At 35.8% G+C, this 15,623-nt stretch overlaps 1 protein-coding gene across 2 annotated transcripts in view; it reads right to left on the bottom strand.

Annotated features, from left to right (window-relative positions):
* The window catches only part of DMXL2 (Dmx like 2), a 171,168-nt gene that overhangs the window by 120,355 nt on the left and 35,190 nt on the right, over positions 1-15,623 (bottom strand). For both annotated transcript variants that reach the window (XM_055537960.1, XM_055537961.1), the window contains exons 3-6: positions 14,882-14,953; positions 11,252-11,330; positions 10,297-10,432; positions 9,598-9,664 (exon numbers count right to left, since the gene is read on the bottom strand). In XM_055537960.1, the coding sequence (XP_055393935.1) occupies positions 9,598-9,664; positions 10,297-10,432; positions 11,252-11,330; positions 14,882-14,953 (354 nt within the window). The remainder of the gene's footprint in view (positions 1-9,597; positions 9,665-10,296; positions 10,433-11,251; positions 11,331-14,881; positions 14,954-15,623) is intronic.

The following is a 15,623-nucleotide window of genomic DNA, read 5'->3' as shown; positions in this document are numbered from 1 at the left end:
AATGTAAGAGACCAAGGTTCAACCTCTGGGTTGGGAAGATCCGCTGGAGAAAGGCATGGCAACCCACTCCAGCATTCTTGCCTGGAGGATTCCATGGACAGAGGAGCCTAGCAGGCTACAGTCCATGGGGTCAAAAAGAGTCAGACATGACTGAGTGACTAACACTTTCTTTTGCTTCCTAGGCACCTGGTAGAAACTATATACACCTTTCCTAGAAGAATGCATACTCACTCAAGCCTCAAAGCATCTGCACAAATGCACTTGCAATAAGTATTTCTTCATGAACTATAAAGCCAGCTGATTTGGGTATGAAATCCAAAACATCTGGGTTAAAATCCCACTTCTACTTTCTGACTGCCTTTGTGTTCTCAGGCAAATCGTGAAACTGCAGTTTCCCCTTCTGTAAAACACTTGCCCCACAGCTTTTGAAGGCACAGTTGCTGGTACTTAACTGTCAACTACTATTTCTGCTTTATTGACTATGCCAAAGCCTTTGACTGTGTGGATCACAATAAACTGTGGAAAATTCTTCAAGAGATGGGAATACCAAACCACCTGACCTGCCTCTTGAGAAATCTGTATGCAGGTCAGGAAGCAACAGTTAGAACTGGACATGGAACAACAGACTGGTTCTCCAAATAGGAAAAGGAGTACGTCAAGGCTGTATATTGTCACCCTGCTTATTTAACTTATATGCAGAGTACATCATGAGAAACGCTGGACTGGAAGAAACAAAAGCTGGAATCAAGATTGCCAGGAGAAATATCAATAACCTCAGATATGCAGATGACACCACCCTTATGGCAGAAAGTGAAGAGGAACTCAAAAGCCTCTTGATGAAAGTGAAAGTGGAGAGTGAAAAAGTTGGCTTAAAGCTCAACATTCAGAAAACGAAGATCATGGCATCCGGTCCCATCACTTCATGGGAAATAGATGTGGAAATAGTGTCAGACTTTATTTTTTTGTGCTCCAAAATCATTGCAGATGGTGACTGCAGCCATGAAATTAAAAGACGCTTACTCCTTGGAAGGAAAGTTATGACCAACCTAGATAGCATATTGAAAAGCAGAGACATTACTTTGCCTACAAAGGTCCATCTAGTCAAGGCTATTGGTTTTCCAGTGGTCATGTATGGATGTGAGAGTTGGACTATAAAGAAAGCTGAGCGCTAAAGAATTGATGCTTTTGAACTATGGTGTTGGAGAAGACTCTTGAGAGTCCCTTGGACTACAAGGAAATCCAACCAGTCCATTCTGAAGGAGATCAGCCCTGGGATTTCTTTAGAAGGAATGATGCTAAAGCTGAAACTCCAGTACTTTGGCCACCTCATGCAAAGAGTTGACTCGTTGGAAAAGACTCTGATGCTGGGAGGGATTGGGGGCAGAAGGAGAAGGGGACAACAGAGGATGAGATGGCTGGATGGCATCATTGATTCGATGGACGTGAGTCTGGGTGAACTCCGGGAGTTGGTGATGGACCGGGAGGCCTGGCGTGCTGCAATTCATGGGGTCGCAAAGAGTCGGACACGACTGAGCGACTGAACTGAACTGAACTGTCAACTACTAGTAGTCACTATTATAACCCTATCACTGGTTATTATTTTAACAACCAATTACTTGTAAGTTTACTTAGTAACACAAAATAAAAGTTGTCACCACCAATAAAACACTTCTATGCCATCCACCACCACCCAACATAATTGAACCAGGCTCTAATCCATACTCTGGACAACCCATGAATCAAAAAATGAACCACACTGAAAATTAGAAAAATTTGTATTTAGAATCATAATGAAAATAATACATGTCAAAAATTATGGAATAAAAAACCTTATGGGATAAAGCTAAGCTTAAAGGGACATCTCTAGTGTTAAATGTACACATTAGAAACAACAAATGCTGAAAAAAGCAAAGAAACAACAAATGCTGAACATCCACCTAAAAATGTTTGAGGAAAAAACAGAACCAAATAAATTAATAAAAGAGTAAACAGACATACAATGTGTAAGCCTACAAAACCAAAAGTCAGTTCTTTGAAAAGATTTATAAAATTGATAAATTCTTAGTAAGATGAAAAAAAATCATCACATATATATATTAAAAAGACGTTTTGCACAATTTTACACCAATAAATCTGAAAATTTAGTTAAAACTGGAAAATTCCATATAAATCTAATTTACTAAAACTGACATAAAAAAGAAATATAAAATCTGAACAGCCCTGTAACTATTTAAAAAACTGAATCCCACAAAGGAAACTCCTGGTCCAGATGGCTTCACCAGTACATTTAAGAATAAAACACCAACCTTGCAGAAACCCATTCTATTGACTATATTTTAAAAATATATATCCAATTTTATGAGGCCAGCATGACACTGAAATCAAAATCATTACAGGCCATCTCAGAGATATTACAGATTTAGTTCCAGACCACCACAATAATGCAAATACTATCACAATAAAGGGAGTCCACACGAATTTTTGGGTTTCCTGGTGCACACGGAAGCTCCATTTGCACTATCCAGTAGTTTACTCAGCGTGCAGTGGCATTACAGCTTTCAAAATGTACAGCTTAATTTTAAATTATTTTACTGCTAAAGAAACGCTAACCACCATCTGACAACACAGGGTTGACACAAACCTTCAAAGTGCTAAAAAACACATTAACTGCAAAGCCCAATAAAACAAAGCACAATAAAACCAGGTATACCTGTACAAAAAAGGAAAAAATATTTGCCAAGTCTCACTCTAACAGAGAGCTCTCCTAAATCCTAAATAAAACATCAGCAAAGCAAATCCATCAAGGACAATACATTACAATCAAGTTGAGATTATTTCAAAAACACAAGACTTATATAAATAAGTCCAACAAATTTCATCTCACTAATAAAGAAAATAAGAAAATAATGACAATATCATTAGATGCAGAAAAAGTATTTGCTAAAATTCAACATTTGCTATTTTTAAAATTCTAGCAATCTACAAATAAGAAGGAAACTTCTTTTATCTAAAAAAGAGTATAGTAAGCACCTATGGTAAATATTATACTTAATGGTGACCCTGTGAAAGGTGTCCTTTTGATACTGGGAACAAGGAAAAGATAACCAAACTCAGACCTTTCCTCAACACTATCCTGGAGGTTCTAGATACTAGAGTAAAAAAAGGAAAAGACATTAAAACACTTAAGAGTTAGGAGAGATGAAATAAAACTGTCATTATTCACAAATAATAGAATTATGCAAACAGAAAGTACAGAAAGATCTACAGGGGACTTGTTAATATTGAGTTTATTAAGACTGCTAGATATAAGACCAAAAATTAATTGAATTTCTATATACAATTATAAAATGATATCATTTACAACATCAAAAATATCAAATACCTAGGAATGAATCCAACGAAAGATACTTAGGACTGCTGCAAAAAATTATAAAACATTACTGAGAAAAGTAAAAAGATCTAAATGAAAGACTATGTCATGTTCATAGATGAGAAGGCTCAACTGTAAAGATGTCAATTCTCCCAAAACTGATCTATAGAATCAATGAAGTATCGATCAAAATCACAAGAGGTTTTCCGTTGGTTTTATAAAATTTATCATACTCATTCTAAAATTTATATGGAAATATAAAGGGCCATGGAGAAGGCAATGGCACCCCACTCCAGCACTCTTGCCTGGAAAATCCCATGGATGGAGGAGCCTGGTGGGCTGCAGTCCATGGGATCGCTAGGAGTCGGACACAACTGAGCAACTTCACTTTAACTTTTCACTTTCATGCATTGGAGAAGGAAATGGCAACCCACTCCAGTGTTATTGCCTGGAGAATCCCAGGGACGGGGGAGCCTGGTGGGCTGCCGTCTATGGGGTCGCACAGAGTCAGACATGACTGAAGCGACTTAGCAGCAGCAGCATAAAGAGCCAAAAGTAGATAGGATAATCTTGAAGAAGAAAAACAAGATGTGAAAATATGTTCTTCCACACATCAAGACAATTTAAAAGCTATAGAAATGAAGGTGGCATTGCTACAAGGAAAGACCAATGGACCAGAGAAAAGAATTCAGAAACAGAGCCACACTAGTTTGGATATTTGCTTTTGACAAAGGTGGCAACACAGAGGTTTTTCAATAAATTTAGCTTTACAACTGGATATCCATATGGAAAAAGTGAAACCTGACCTCTTCCTCAAACCACAGAATTTTTGTACATGGATTTTAGATTTAAATGTGGATGATAAAAAATAAAATATCCAGATTTTATCAATGTGATACACCATACTAAAAAAGTAAAAGATAAAAACCATATGATAATCTCCATAGACGCAGAAAAAGCCTTTGACAAAATTCAAAGGCTATTTTGATTTTAAAAAACACACAACTTTACAAAAAATGGGCATAGAAGGAATTCTCCTTAACACAGTAAAGGACTTAAATGATAAACCAACAGCAAACATTATTCTAAATGGTTAAAAACTGAAAGCATTCCCTCTAAGATCAGAAACAAGACAAGGTGCCCACTCTAACCACTAATATTCAACATGGTTCTGGAAGTCCTAGCTATGGAAATCAGAGAAGAAAAAGAAAGAAAAGGTATCGAGATTGGAAAAGAAATAAAACTCTCCCTCTCTGCAGACAACATGATACTGTACACAGAAAACCCTAAAGATACTACCAGAAAATTACTAAGGCTAATCAGTGAATTTAGCAAAGCAAAATCAATACATGGAAATCACTTGCATTCCTATACAATAACAGTGAAAAAATCAAAGAAATTAAGGAATCAATCCCATTCACCAATGCAACAAAAAGAATAAAATATCTAAGAATAAACCTAGCTAAGGAGACAAAAGAGCTATATTCAGAAAAATATTTAAGACACTGATGAAAGAAATCAAAGACAACATAAACAGGTGGAGAGATATTCCATGTACCTAGATTGAAAGAATCAATATTGTGAAAATGATTACACTACCAAATGCAATCGACAGATTCAATGCAATCCCTATCAAATAACCAATGTCATTTTTCACAGAACTAGAAGCAAAAATTTCACAATTCTTTTGGAAACACAAAAAAACCCTGAATAGCCAAAGCAATCTTGAGAAAAAAGAATGGAGCTGGAGGAATCAACCTTCCTGACTTCGGACTGTAACACAAAGCTACAGTCATCAAGACATTATGGTACTGGAACAAAAACAGAAATGTAGAACAATAAAACAAGATAGAAATCCCAGAAATAAACCCACACACCTATGGGTACCTTATTTTTGACAAAGAGGAATAATATACAATGGGGCAAAGATAGCCTCTTCAACAAGTGGTGCTGGGAAAACTAGACAGTTACATGTAAAAGAATGAAATCAGAACACTTCCTAATACCATACACAAAGATAAACTCAAAATAGATTAAAGACCTAAATGTAAGACCAGAAACTATAAAACTCTTAGAGAAAAACATAGGCCAAACACTCTATGACACAGATCACAGCAACATCCTCTATGACCCACCTCCTACTGTAATGAAAGTAAAAACAAAAATAAATAAATGGGAACTAATTAAACTTAAAGTGGGAGAGGGAGAGGGTGGGAAGATTTGGGAGAATGGCATTGAAACATGTAAAATATCATGTATGAAACAAGTTGCCAGTCCAGGTTCGATGCACGATACTGGATGCTTAGGGCTGGTGCACTGGGACGACCCAGAGGGATGGTATGGGGAGGGAGGAGGGAGGAGGGTTCAGGATGGGGAACACATGTATACCTGTGGTGGATTCATTTTGATATTTGGCAAAACTAATACAGCTATGTAAAGTTTAAAAATAAAATAAAATTAAAAAAAAAAAAAAAAAGCTTTTGCACAGCAAAGGAAACTATAAACAAGATGAAGAGACAACCTCAGAACGGGAGAAAATAAAAGCAAATGAAACAACTGACAAAAGATAAATTTCCAAAATATACAAGCAGCTCATGTAAGTCCACTCCAGTACTTTTAGGCTTCCCTAGTAGCTCAGATGGTAAAGAATCCTCCTGCAATGCAGGAGACCTGGGTTGTAAAGATACTTGAGAAGGGAACGGCCATCCACTCTAGTATTCTTGCCTAGAGAATTCATGGACAGAGGAGCCTGGCAGGCTACACAGCTCATGGGGTTGCAAAGAGTCATACACGACTGGTCGACTTGTACTTGCACTGTTGGTGGGAATGTATATGGATACAGCCACTATGGAAGAGAGTATGGAGATTCCTTAAAAAACTAGAAATAAAACCACCATATGACCCAGCAGTCCCAGTATTAGGCATACACCCTGAGCAAACCAAAATTCAAAAAGACACATGAACCCCAATGTTCACTGCAGCACTACTGACAACAGCTAGGACATGGAAGCAACCTAGATGTCCATCGACAGATGAAAGGATAAAGAAGCTATAGTACATATACACAATGGAATATTACTCAGATATAAAAAGATATGCATCTGAGTCAGTTCTAGTAAGATGGATGAACGTAGAATCTATTATATAGAGTGAAGTAAGTCAGAAAGAGGAAAACAAATATTGTATACTAATGCATATATGTGGAATCTAGAAAGATGGTACTGATGAAACTATTTGCAGGGCGGCAATGGAGACAGACACAGAGAACAGACTTCTGGACTCAGTGCAGGGGTTGGGGGGAGGAAAGGCTGGGATGGATGGGGAAAGTAACACAGAAACTTATATTACCATATTTAAAATAGACAGCCAATGGGAATTTGCTTTATGACTCAAGGAACTCAAACCAGAGCTCTGTAACAACCTAGTGAGGTAGGATGAGGAGAGAGGTGGAAGGGAGGTTCAAAAGGGAAAAGACATATGTATACCTATGGCTGATTCATGCTGATGTCTGGCAGAAACAAACACAATACTGTAAAGCAATTATCCTTCAATTAAAAATAAATAAATAAAATATCCAGGTTTAGACCAGAGGTTCTGAGGTCTTCTAACCCAAGGCACCTGCAGATAGAATTCAAGATACAAAAAATATTTTTGATACATCAACTGTATCCTCTCATGCCTTAGCATTTCAGTGAGCCATTTCCAATTGACAGTATCTACATAACTTTGCCTGAGTTTTTCAGAAATTGTTTATAAAAGCTGAGAACCAATGTTCTGCCCTCACTAGCCCTTAACTAATATGTGTATGTGTGATGCGCGTGAAGAGTGTGAGGAACATAATGTTGCAAGAAGCGCTGGCTCCCAGAATTACCCAGAGATTTAAGCCTGTTCATCACCTGTAAATACAGTCTTTTTAAAGCAACTTTACTTTCCTGCCTCAAATCCAGTGTATTTCTTTGTGAGCACCACCCATATTAATGACTTGAACTAGAATCCTTGTCTGGGAGTCTGCTTCTTGAGAAACCAAGAAAACCAAGACCCAGAGTTACCAGGAACTTGAGTCAGGGAAAATAATTACTTCTCTATTTTTATAACTGCGAACTGAAGGACATGCTAAATTTCAGTTATGAATGTAAAGAACATACCAAAATGTTATTAACAGTATTTGTGACTTTGTGTTTAAAAGAAATCACAGATGTGTTACTATTACATGACAACTCACATCATGTAATACCTCATGCAAATACCTCCAAATATTCTTTGAAATAGTTATTTATTAGTTTACTGCTAAACTGCACACAACTGCAGTCTTTCTGCCTATGTTACGCAGTCTTCCTGTCTATAATGTCATCAACTACTGAGCAACTAATTACCTCTGTGCCAATTATTCAACCACAATACAGCTGAGTGTTCTACAACTAAAGATTAACTCAAAGAGCCTTGAGTGAATTCTGATGTTGTTGGAAAACCTATCCTTGCCTTGTGAAGTGTAATATGGAAATTTTAATTCCATGCACAACTGAATACAAGTAAATACACTGCATGTGTTTAATTATCATTTTATACTTATGAAATATTACATAAATTTAAAGGAGCATTCATAGAATTAGGTGAAAAAAACTCCTGAAAATAAAAAATGTGACAGTAGGAAAAAACCCCAGAATTTAAACAAACAAAAAAACAATGAGGGGGCCCACAGAAAATTAGAGGATAAGTATAGAAGGATCCACAACTGAATAAGGGGAGATTCAGAATGAGAGAAAAGAGAACATGAAAGGAAGGAGATAACACAAAAGGAATAATACAAAGCAATTCCCCTGAACTGAAGAACATGAGCTTTCAGACTGAATGGGTACATCAAATTACCTACACAAAAAGAGTCTTTATCCCTTATGTGTGTGTGTGTGTGTGTGTGTGTATATATGTAAATATTTATAGCTGATTGACCCATTCCACCACATCTTGACATTTCAGAACACCAGGATAAGGGGAAGATTCTTAAAACCTCTAGAAGCTGGATGGAGCTGGGAGAACAGGGTCTTAATGGCACTGTACCTCTCAAATAGCAACAATGGAAGGCAACAGAACCATGACATTTAAAATTCTCAAGGAAAATTAGTTCCCACCAAATTCTATGCCCAGTCAAATAAAGCATAACAGCAGAAGAAAGAATTGCTCAGACTTGAGAGGCCTCTAATGTGTTTTTTTCCCATTCATCTTTTCTCAGGAACCTACTAGAGGATATCTCCATCAAAACAAGGAAAGAAGATAAATGATGCTAAGAAACAGAGAATTTAACAAAGAAGATGGACAGAGAATCCCCTGAGGTTGGTAAAAGAAAATCCTGAACTGAGAGCTCTATATTAGACTCCAAGAGCAACTAAGCCAGACTGAGCAACTAAGCCAGAGCAAAGAGAATACACATTTCCAGGATACCTTCTACCGGGAATTATACTGAGAGGAGATTCAAAGAACATTAGAGGTGTGAGGGATGAATTAGGTATACAGAAAACTAAGCAAACAGTAAAACATATTATTAACACCAAAGTAATTATTCCATGAAGAGTCTTTTACATATTCTTAATAATGTGCATAATAAATACTGGTTTTCCCAAATATTATGAGACACTTAGAGCAGAAAGATAGGAGGAAGGGAAGTGAATACACATATGTGTGGTTAAGTGGAGATGGAGTTGGAGACATCAGCTAGAGAACTAGTCTCAGCCTCCATAGTAGTGAGGCCAGAGATGATACATAAAACCAAAAAGAAAAAAAAAAAAATAATTAAACAATGGGAGCATAAGCAAGTTACTTAAGAATATGGAAAGAAGTATTTAAATATGCAATTGTACAAATCACTGCCTCTAGGACACAGGAATTAAGAGTGGGATTCAGAAGGGAGTGCATCTTTTCATTGCAAATCTAGTAGTATTATTTTACTTTTTAAATTATGCATATATGCTATTTTCAAACATAAAAATTATTTTTAAAAACCGTAAATTTTTGCAATGGTCAAATAATAAAAATTATAGCCACTATTTCCCAAATGCCAACTGCCTATGGGAGACATATCAGGTATTTTACAAAGCTATCACCTATTCCTCAGGCCACCTTTGTAATGTAGGATCCTTCCAATTTTACAGATGAAAAATCTGAAAATGAGAATGAGTGAGAAATATTTCTAATTCTTTTGTTTTTTCCTGTTTATGTATTGTTTGGTCCTTTACCTTTCCAGCAGTAGCAAAATATTCACCATCAGGGGACCACTCCATCAAATGTACAGATACTGAGGTTCTAAAAAGACAAAGTTAAACAGTTAGCATTTTTAAAATCTAGAACACCTTTTATATATATATATAAATGGTCAAAATAAGATTTTTCATAACATCATCAAAGAAGAGTGTTTTCACTTCTCTAAAAATAAGTCTAAATATTTCACCTCCCTAAAAATACAAATTAACTCATTAAAACCAACCCAAGGTTCACTCTGGGGATCCAAAGAATGCAATTAACATGCTTAAATGATATCACAACCTACATGCTCCACCAACATCTTAATGCAACATTTTAAAAACTGAGCTCATCACCTTCCCTGGCTAGTTGGATCCCTTCATATAATCTGTGTTGTCAATGGTACAGCCATCCTTTCACCACATCTTCCCTCTGCCTAGCCCATCTATAGTTTATGCGCTAATGAATACTTCCTTTGTGTCAACCATCTGAACCCAAGTCCTGAGGTTATTAACTATGAAAATATTTTCATCTTTTTTTTTTAAACAATCTATTGTAGCACATATTAGAGGATGAAGTTATAATGGGTTTTGGTCAGAAAAAGTCTATTTTCTAGGCTTCTAAGATCATTATGAAAGGGAACTTTGTTTAGGAAGCATTTTATAAATTAATGAACAACAGAGTGAGACACTAACTTGCACTGCCAGATGCACTTCCAATCATTTAAAACAGGAAGAATTTTATTATTGATTTCTTCCTCCTCTTCCAGAATGTCACCTCCTGGAGGAGCCCACAACTGAAGAGAATCGGTTGCTGTCAACAATCTGTTATCTGAAAATTAAAGAATGTTCTATAATAAGCAAGGATTATCTGGAGAAATAAATACACATGAGGGTGTCTACTCCAGTCTATAAACTGTTCTGTGAAAAATAAGCAAAACTGTCTATGAAAAACACTTGTAGAGTATATCCACTTAAAAAGTTGCATGAATCACTAGATAAGAAAACTTGAGAGAAATCTGAGAACAAAAACAACAAAAAGCCTACAGAGACGTTGTCTATCAGGTAAAATCTAGGAAAAAAAAAAAAAAAAACAGCAAAGTAGAATAACAAAACAAACCCAAAGACTCTGATATATACAACACAGGATATTCTCTGGCTATGAGACATAACTAAAGATTAATAAAATTTGTTTTTTTCTACACAGACTATTAAATTACCTTCATTAACTGTGAATGTAAAAAGGGACAATAACCATTATTATTAGAAGTTTCTAATCTTTCAATATTAAAGACAATAATTTCTTGAAATACAAATAACAAAATGAGATAGGTTTTTATCTTGTTTTATTCCTGATTTTATTTCTTAATAAATACAATAAAAGTAAAGTGTAACACATTAACTAATGAAACAAATCATCATTGTCTCTTGGAACAAACATTCAAAAGTAGGGGGCGAAGCACAGAACTAATAGTAAATTAAGCACTATACAAAGCAGTGTATATGAAAAAGAAAGTACACTCATTCAGTAGACAAAAAAAAAGAATATTACTGATCATTTTCTTATTGTGGGAGGCTATATCACATTGTAATCATACACTTAAAACAAATTATTAACTTTCCATAATTTTTAAAGATAATTGCTAAATACCTTGAGGGTCCCATGCTAAATTGTATGTCACGGAACTCAAAAAAAACTGCCCAGTTTTAAGCCACTGACACTTGAGTTGCTGAAATATACAGAGAAAGAAAAAAAGAAAAAGATACGTTTTCAAAATAATATCCACAAACACTACATTATCATTTTCTTCAACTTAAGACTTCATGATCTGAAACAAATATAAATATTTCACTATTATTTTCAAAATACTGTTTTAAAAATCATTTACAGTGGTTCCACTTACTATTCTACCATATAAAGCTGTTTGCCATGCCCAGTCAAAGCATGTCTCCCAGGCTTCCTTCCTTGTCTAAAAACACATTCTTATTCCTAGGGTATCCTTTCTTCTCTACCTGCAACTCCTACAGTTACATCAATAACTAGCTAAACCATTACCTCTCCAGTGAAGCCTCTTCTGACATTTTGGCAGCACTCAGAGCAGTTTTTACTTGCATTATACCACTGTAACAACCCACTCCAGAATTCATGACTGGAGAATCCCATGGACAGAGGGGCCTGGAGGGCTATAGTCCAGGGGGTAGCAAAGAGTCAGATACAATGGAATGATTTAGCACACATGCACCATGGTAATGCTGATCAGACTGAATTATCTGTTTATATGTCTGACTCTCCTATTACACTGTAACTCTTCAAGGGCAGGAATTATGCCATAATGAGCTTTGTGTACTGAGTGTGATAATGACTAGTACACAGATGCTCAATAAACATTTGTAAAAACAAAGCAAATGCACATCAGAATGAAGTGCAAATTAACATCATCTTCTGGCGTCAAAGTCTAAAATAAAACTAGGTCTACCCTGATAGCTCAGTTGGTAAAGAATCCAGCCGCAATGTGGGAGGCCTGGGTTCGATCCCTGGATTTAATCCCTGGATTGGGAAGATCTCCTGGAGAAGGAAAAGGCTACCCACTCCAGTATTCTGGCCTGGAGAATTCCATGGATAGTCCATGGGGTCCCAAAGAGTCAGACATGACTGAGCGACTTTCAGTTTCACTTTTTCTTTCAACCTTCCAAAAAGTCAACAAATTTAAACTATGTAATACATAAAACCCACAAAGCTGACATATATTATATTTGAGTAATCTGCATCCTATTTTATTACTGTTTTCATTGTAAAGTATAGAAAGAAGATTTAAAATTTAAAAGCCAAAGGCCTTTCACATTAAATTCAGTAAAAAAGTTTAGCTATTTCTTTGCAGTAGACAAACATAAAATGTACTTTTGTGAAAGTATGGTGCAACTTAATGCATGTCATGTCATCCCCAGCTTTTATTAGGCAAGTTATATATTAACTGCTTGGCAAGTAATAATTTAATAAATGATAATACCCTCTCTAATTATAATACCTTAAAAATATTTTTAACAATTAAATAATTTATTCAAGATTTCATGACTATCTGGAAGTGGAATTTTAAAATACAACTACAAAACCTGAATTTCAGTATATAAAAATAATTTTATATTTTTTAATTAGGGAAAAGTTATTTTTTAAACCCTATCTCTACTAACCCAACAAGTCACAATAGTATTTTAAATACTACTCATAAGATCTATTTTTAAATAAAAACTAAATTATTCCTAAAACTGGAGCTATCCCTGGTATTCTTTCCTTTAATATTTTCTCAGAGTGTAACTTGTGGACCAATTACAAAGCAAAAATTTTGGAAGTGAGGTCTGGAATCTGAATTTTTTTCCTTTTTTTAATTTAATTTTTATTTTATATTGGAGTACAGTTATTTACCACATTGTGTTAGTTTCAGGTGTACAGCAAAGTGAATCAGTTACACATATACATATATTTTTTTCAGATTCCTTTCCATATAGGTTATTACAGAATATTGAGTAGAGTTCTCTATGCTACACAGTAGGTCCTTGTTGATCATCTATCTTATATAGATTAGTGTGTATACATTCATCTTAAACTCTTAATTTATACTTTCCCCTTTTTCCCTGTGGTAACCGTAAGTTTGTTTTTGAAGTCTGAGTCTCTGTTTTGTAAATAAGGTCATTTGTATCATTTATTTACTTAATCTGAATTTTTAAATATGTACTCTAGATGACTCTTAAGTACCCAAAACTTTGATATGTATTTCATAACACTATTAGAGGGAAAAGACTGATATAACTTGTACTTCTGAAAAGAAATGTAATATTCACATACATACATTTAATGAAAAATATCAAAACCACTTATTTACTGCATTTAATAATACAATATTTTTTTTAATTACTGGTAAATATGTCAAGAAGTGAAATCCTGGCATTCAGATTTCACACTGGCAGTTGCAAATATGTCTCAGATGGTGAAGTCCCAAATGCATACAGTAATTTTAAGTTTTTTAAAGCATTCTACCCATATTGGATTTTCTGAGTATTGCTGCTGCTACTGCTGCTAAGTCGCTTCAGTCGTGTCCAACTCTGTGCGACCCCATGACGGCAGCCCACCAGGCTCCCCCGTCCCTGGGATTCTCCAGGCAGGAACACTGGAGTGGGTTGCCATCTCCTTCTCCAATGCATGAAAGTGAAAAGTGAAAGTGAGGTCGCTCAGTCGTGTCCGACTCTTAGCGACCCCATGGACTGCGGCCTACCAGGCTCCTCCGTACATGGGATTTTCCAGGCAAGAGTACTGGAGTAGGGTGCCGTTGCCTTCTCCGTTCTGAGTATTAAATAACATAAAATATAATTCAGTACCCAGAGAGTAGAAGTAATGTCCCAAATACTGTTCTAAGTACTTGAGAGGCATCAGTGAGCAAAAGAAACAAAGCTCCCTACCCTCATGGAGCTTACATGGAGCTTACGTTACTTACTAAATGGTAATCTATAAATAAATAAACAAGGTTAAGTGCTATGGAAAAAAGGTTAAAAATAGAAGGACAGGCAGGTTAGGATGAAGGTGGGAGAAGCAAGTGGCAATTCTTAAAAGGACAGTCAACGCACATCCCACTGAAAAGGTACTACTGAACAAAAACAAAGGGTCTGTAAGAGCTGGGCCTGGAGCTACCTAGAGAAAGAAGGACGTTCCAGACAAAAGAACAACCAATGTAAAGGCCCTAAGATGGGAGGGCAACTATCCAAAGAACAGTGAAAATGCCACTACGGCTGGAGTGACCAGAAGGACAAAAACAGGAGATGAGCTCTGAGAGGTAATAAATGGGTACAGATGAAGGGGCAAGCGAGGCGTGGAGGAAGGACTGTGGTCCGTTCTAAGAATTTTGGGCTTTAAATGTGAGAAATATGAAGCCATAAAAGAGTTTCTAGCAGAAAAGTGACACGATCTACTCTGCTAAGAGAAGAGGCAAGGGGTATAGATATTAGACAAGAGACTAGTCATCTAGATAAGAAATAATAAATAAGAGTTCAACTAGGGTAGATTCCAATTAACAAGGCAATCTCAATTAGGAATATTCTAGAAAACTGAGTTTCTAAAAGGCCTAGGAATATATTCCCAGTGAATGTAAAAGATTTTACCATAAATCACCAGACCAACTTCACACTGATATTCCAGCCCACCTTCAGCACCTGCTCCTAAGGAGCTCTTTACTGCTGTCAACTGGATTCCAAACTCAATTATAAAACTTTTCTACTACCATTTAATACTTACACAATTTCTCTTATGAGAATTTATGCCCAAGGGCTCAAAAATACAAACAGCATTACCATATGAAGCTGCAATCTAAAAGAGAATAAACAAAGCATTAATATTTAAGGGAAAAAGAAAACAAAAATAACTTCCTTTTTACAATAATGTGTAAACTGACTGCATGCAATCCGAATACAGTATTCATGGTTTATTCTTTTCGATAAATATAACTGGAAAAGTCCTGGACTTAAGAATCTCTTCTCTGTTCAAAAATTCAACAGGCTTTATTTCACATATCAAATATAAGGCTGACCTATTCAAAGAAATCATCTTTTCCTATAAAAATTTCATTTTCAAATACAGAAATAAATTTTACTAACAAAGATACATTTCAATGGTACATCTGTCAGAAACCTTACAGTCCAGTGAAAATACTATTAAAACCATGAGAAGTAGAAAAAGACATCAAAGAGCAACAGGTATTAAAAATATATCAAAAAAATGACATGAACTATACCGTCAAACAAAAAAAATTACCAATTGGGAACACCATGGAGAAGAAGGAATAGAAAAAAATGGACTAGGGAGAAACCAGAGAGACATTCTGCAACTAAAGGATAAACAACTGATGTGGACATCTCCAATGAACTTAAGCCAAGGGTCTGGGAGCCCAGAGGACTTTGTTCCAGGTCACACACCTAAGAAGACCCACAAATTCCTCTTTCCCTAGGAGCTATCAGTGCCTGTTCTCTAGTAATTCCTT

Source organism: Bubalus kerabau, chromosome 10 (genome assembly GCF_029407905.1).
Source record: "Bubalus kerabau isolate K-KA32 ecotype Philippines breed swamp buffalo chromosome 10, PCC_UOA_SB_1v2, whole genome shotgun sequence".
In the NCBI taxonomy this organism is placed as follows: Eukaryota; Metazoa; Chordata; class Mammalia; order Artiodactyla; family Bovidae; genus Bubalus; species Bubalus kerabau.
The sequence above is the reverse complement of the archived record's forward strand: the minus strand, read 5'-3'. Positions and strand labels throughout refer to the sequence as shown.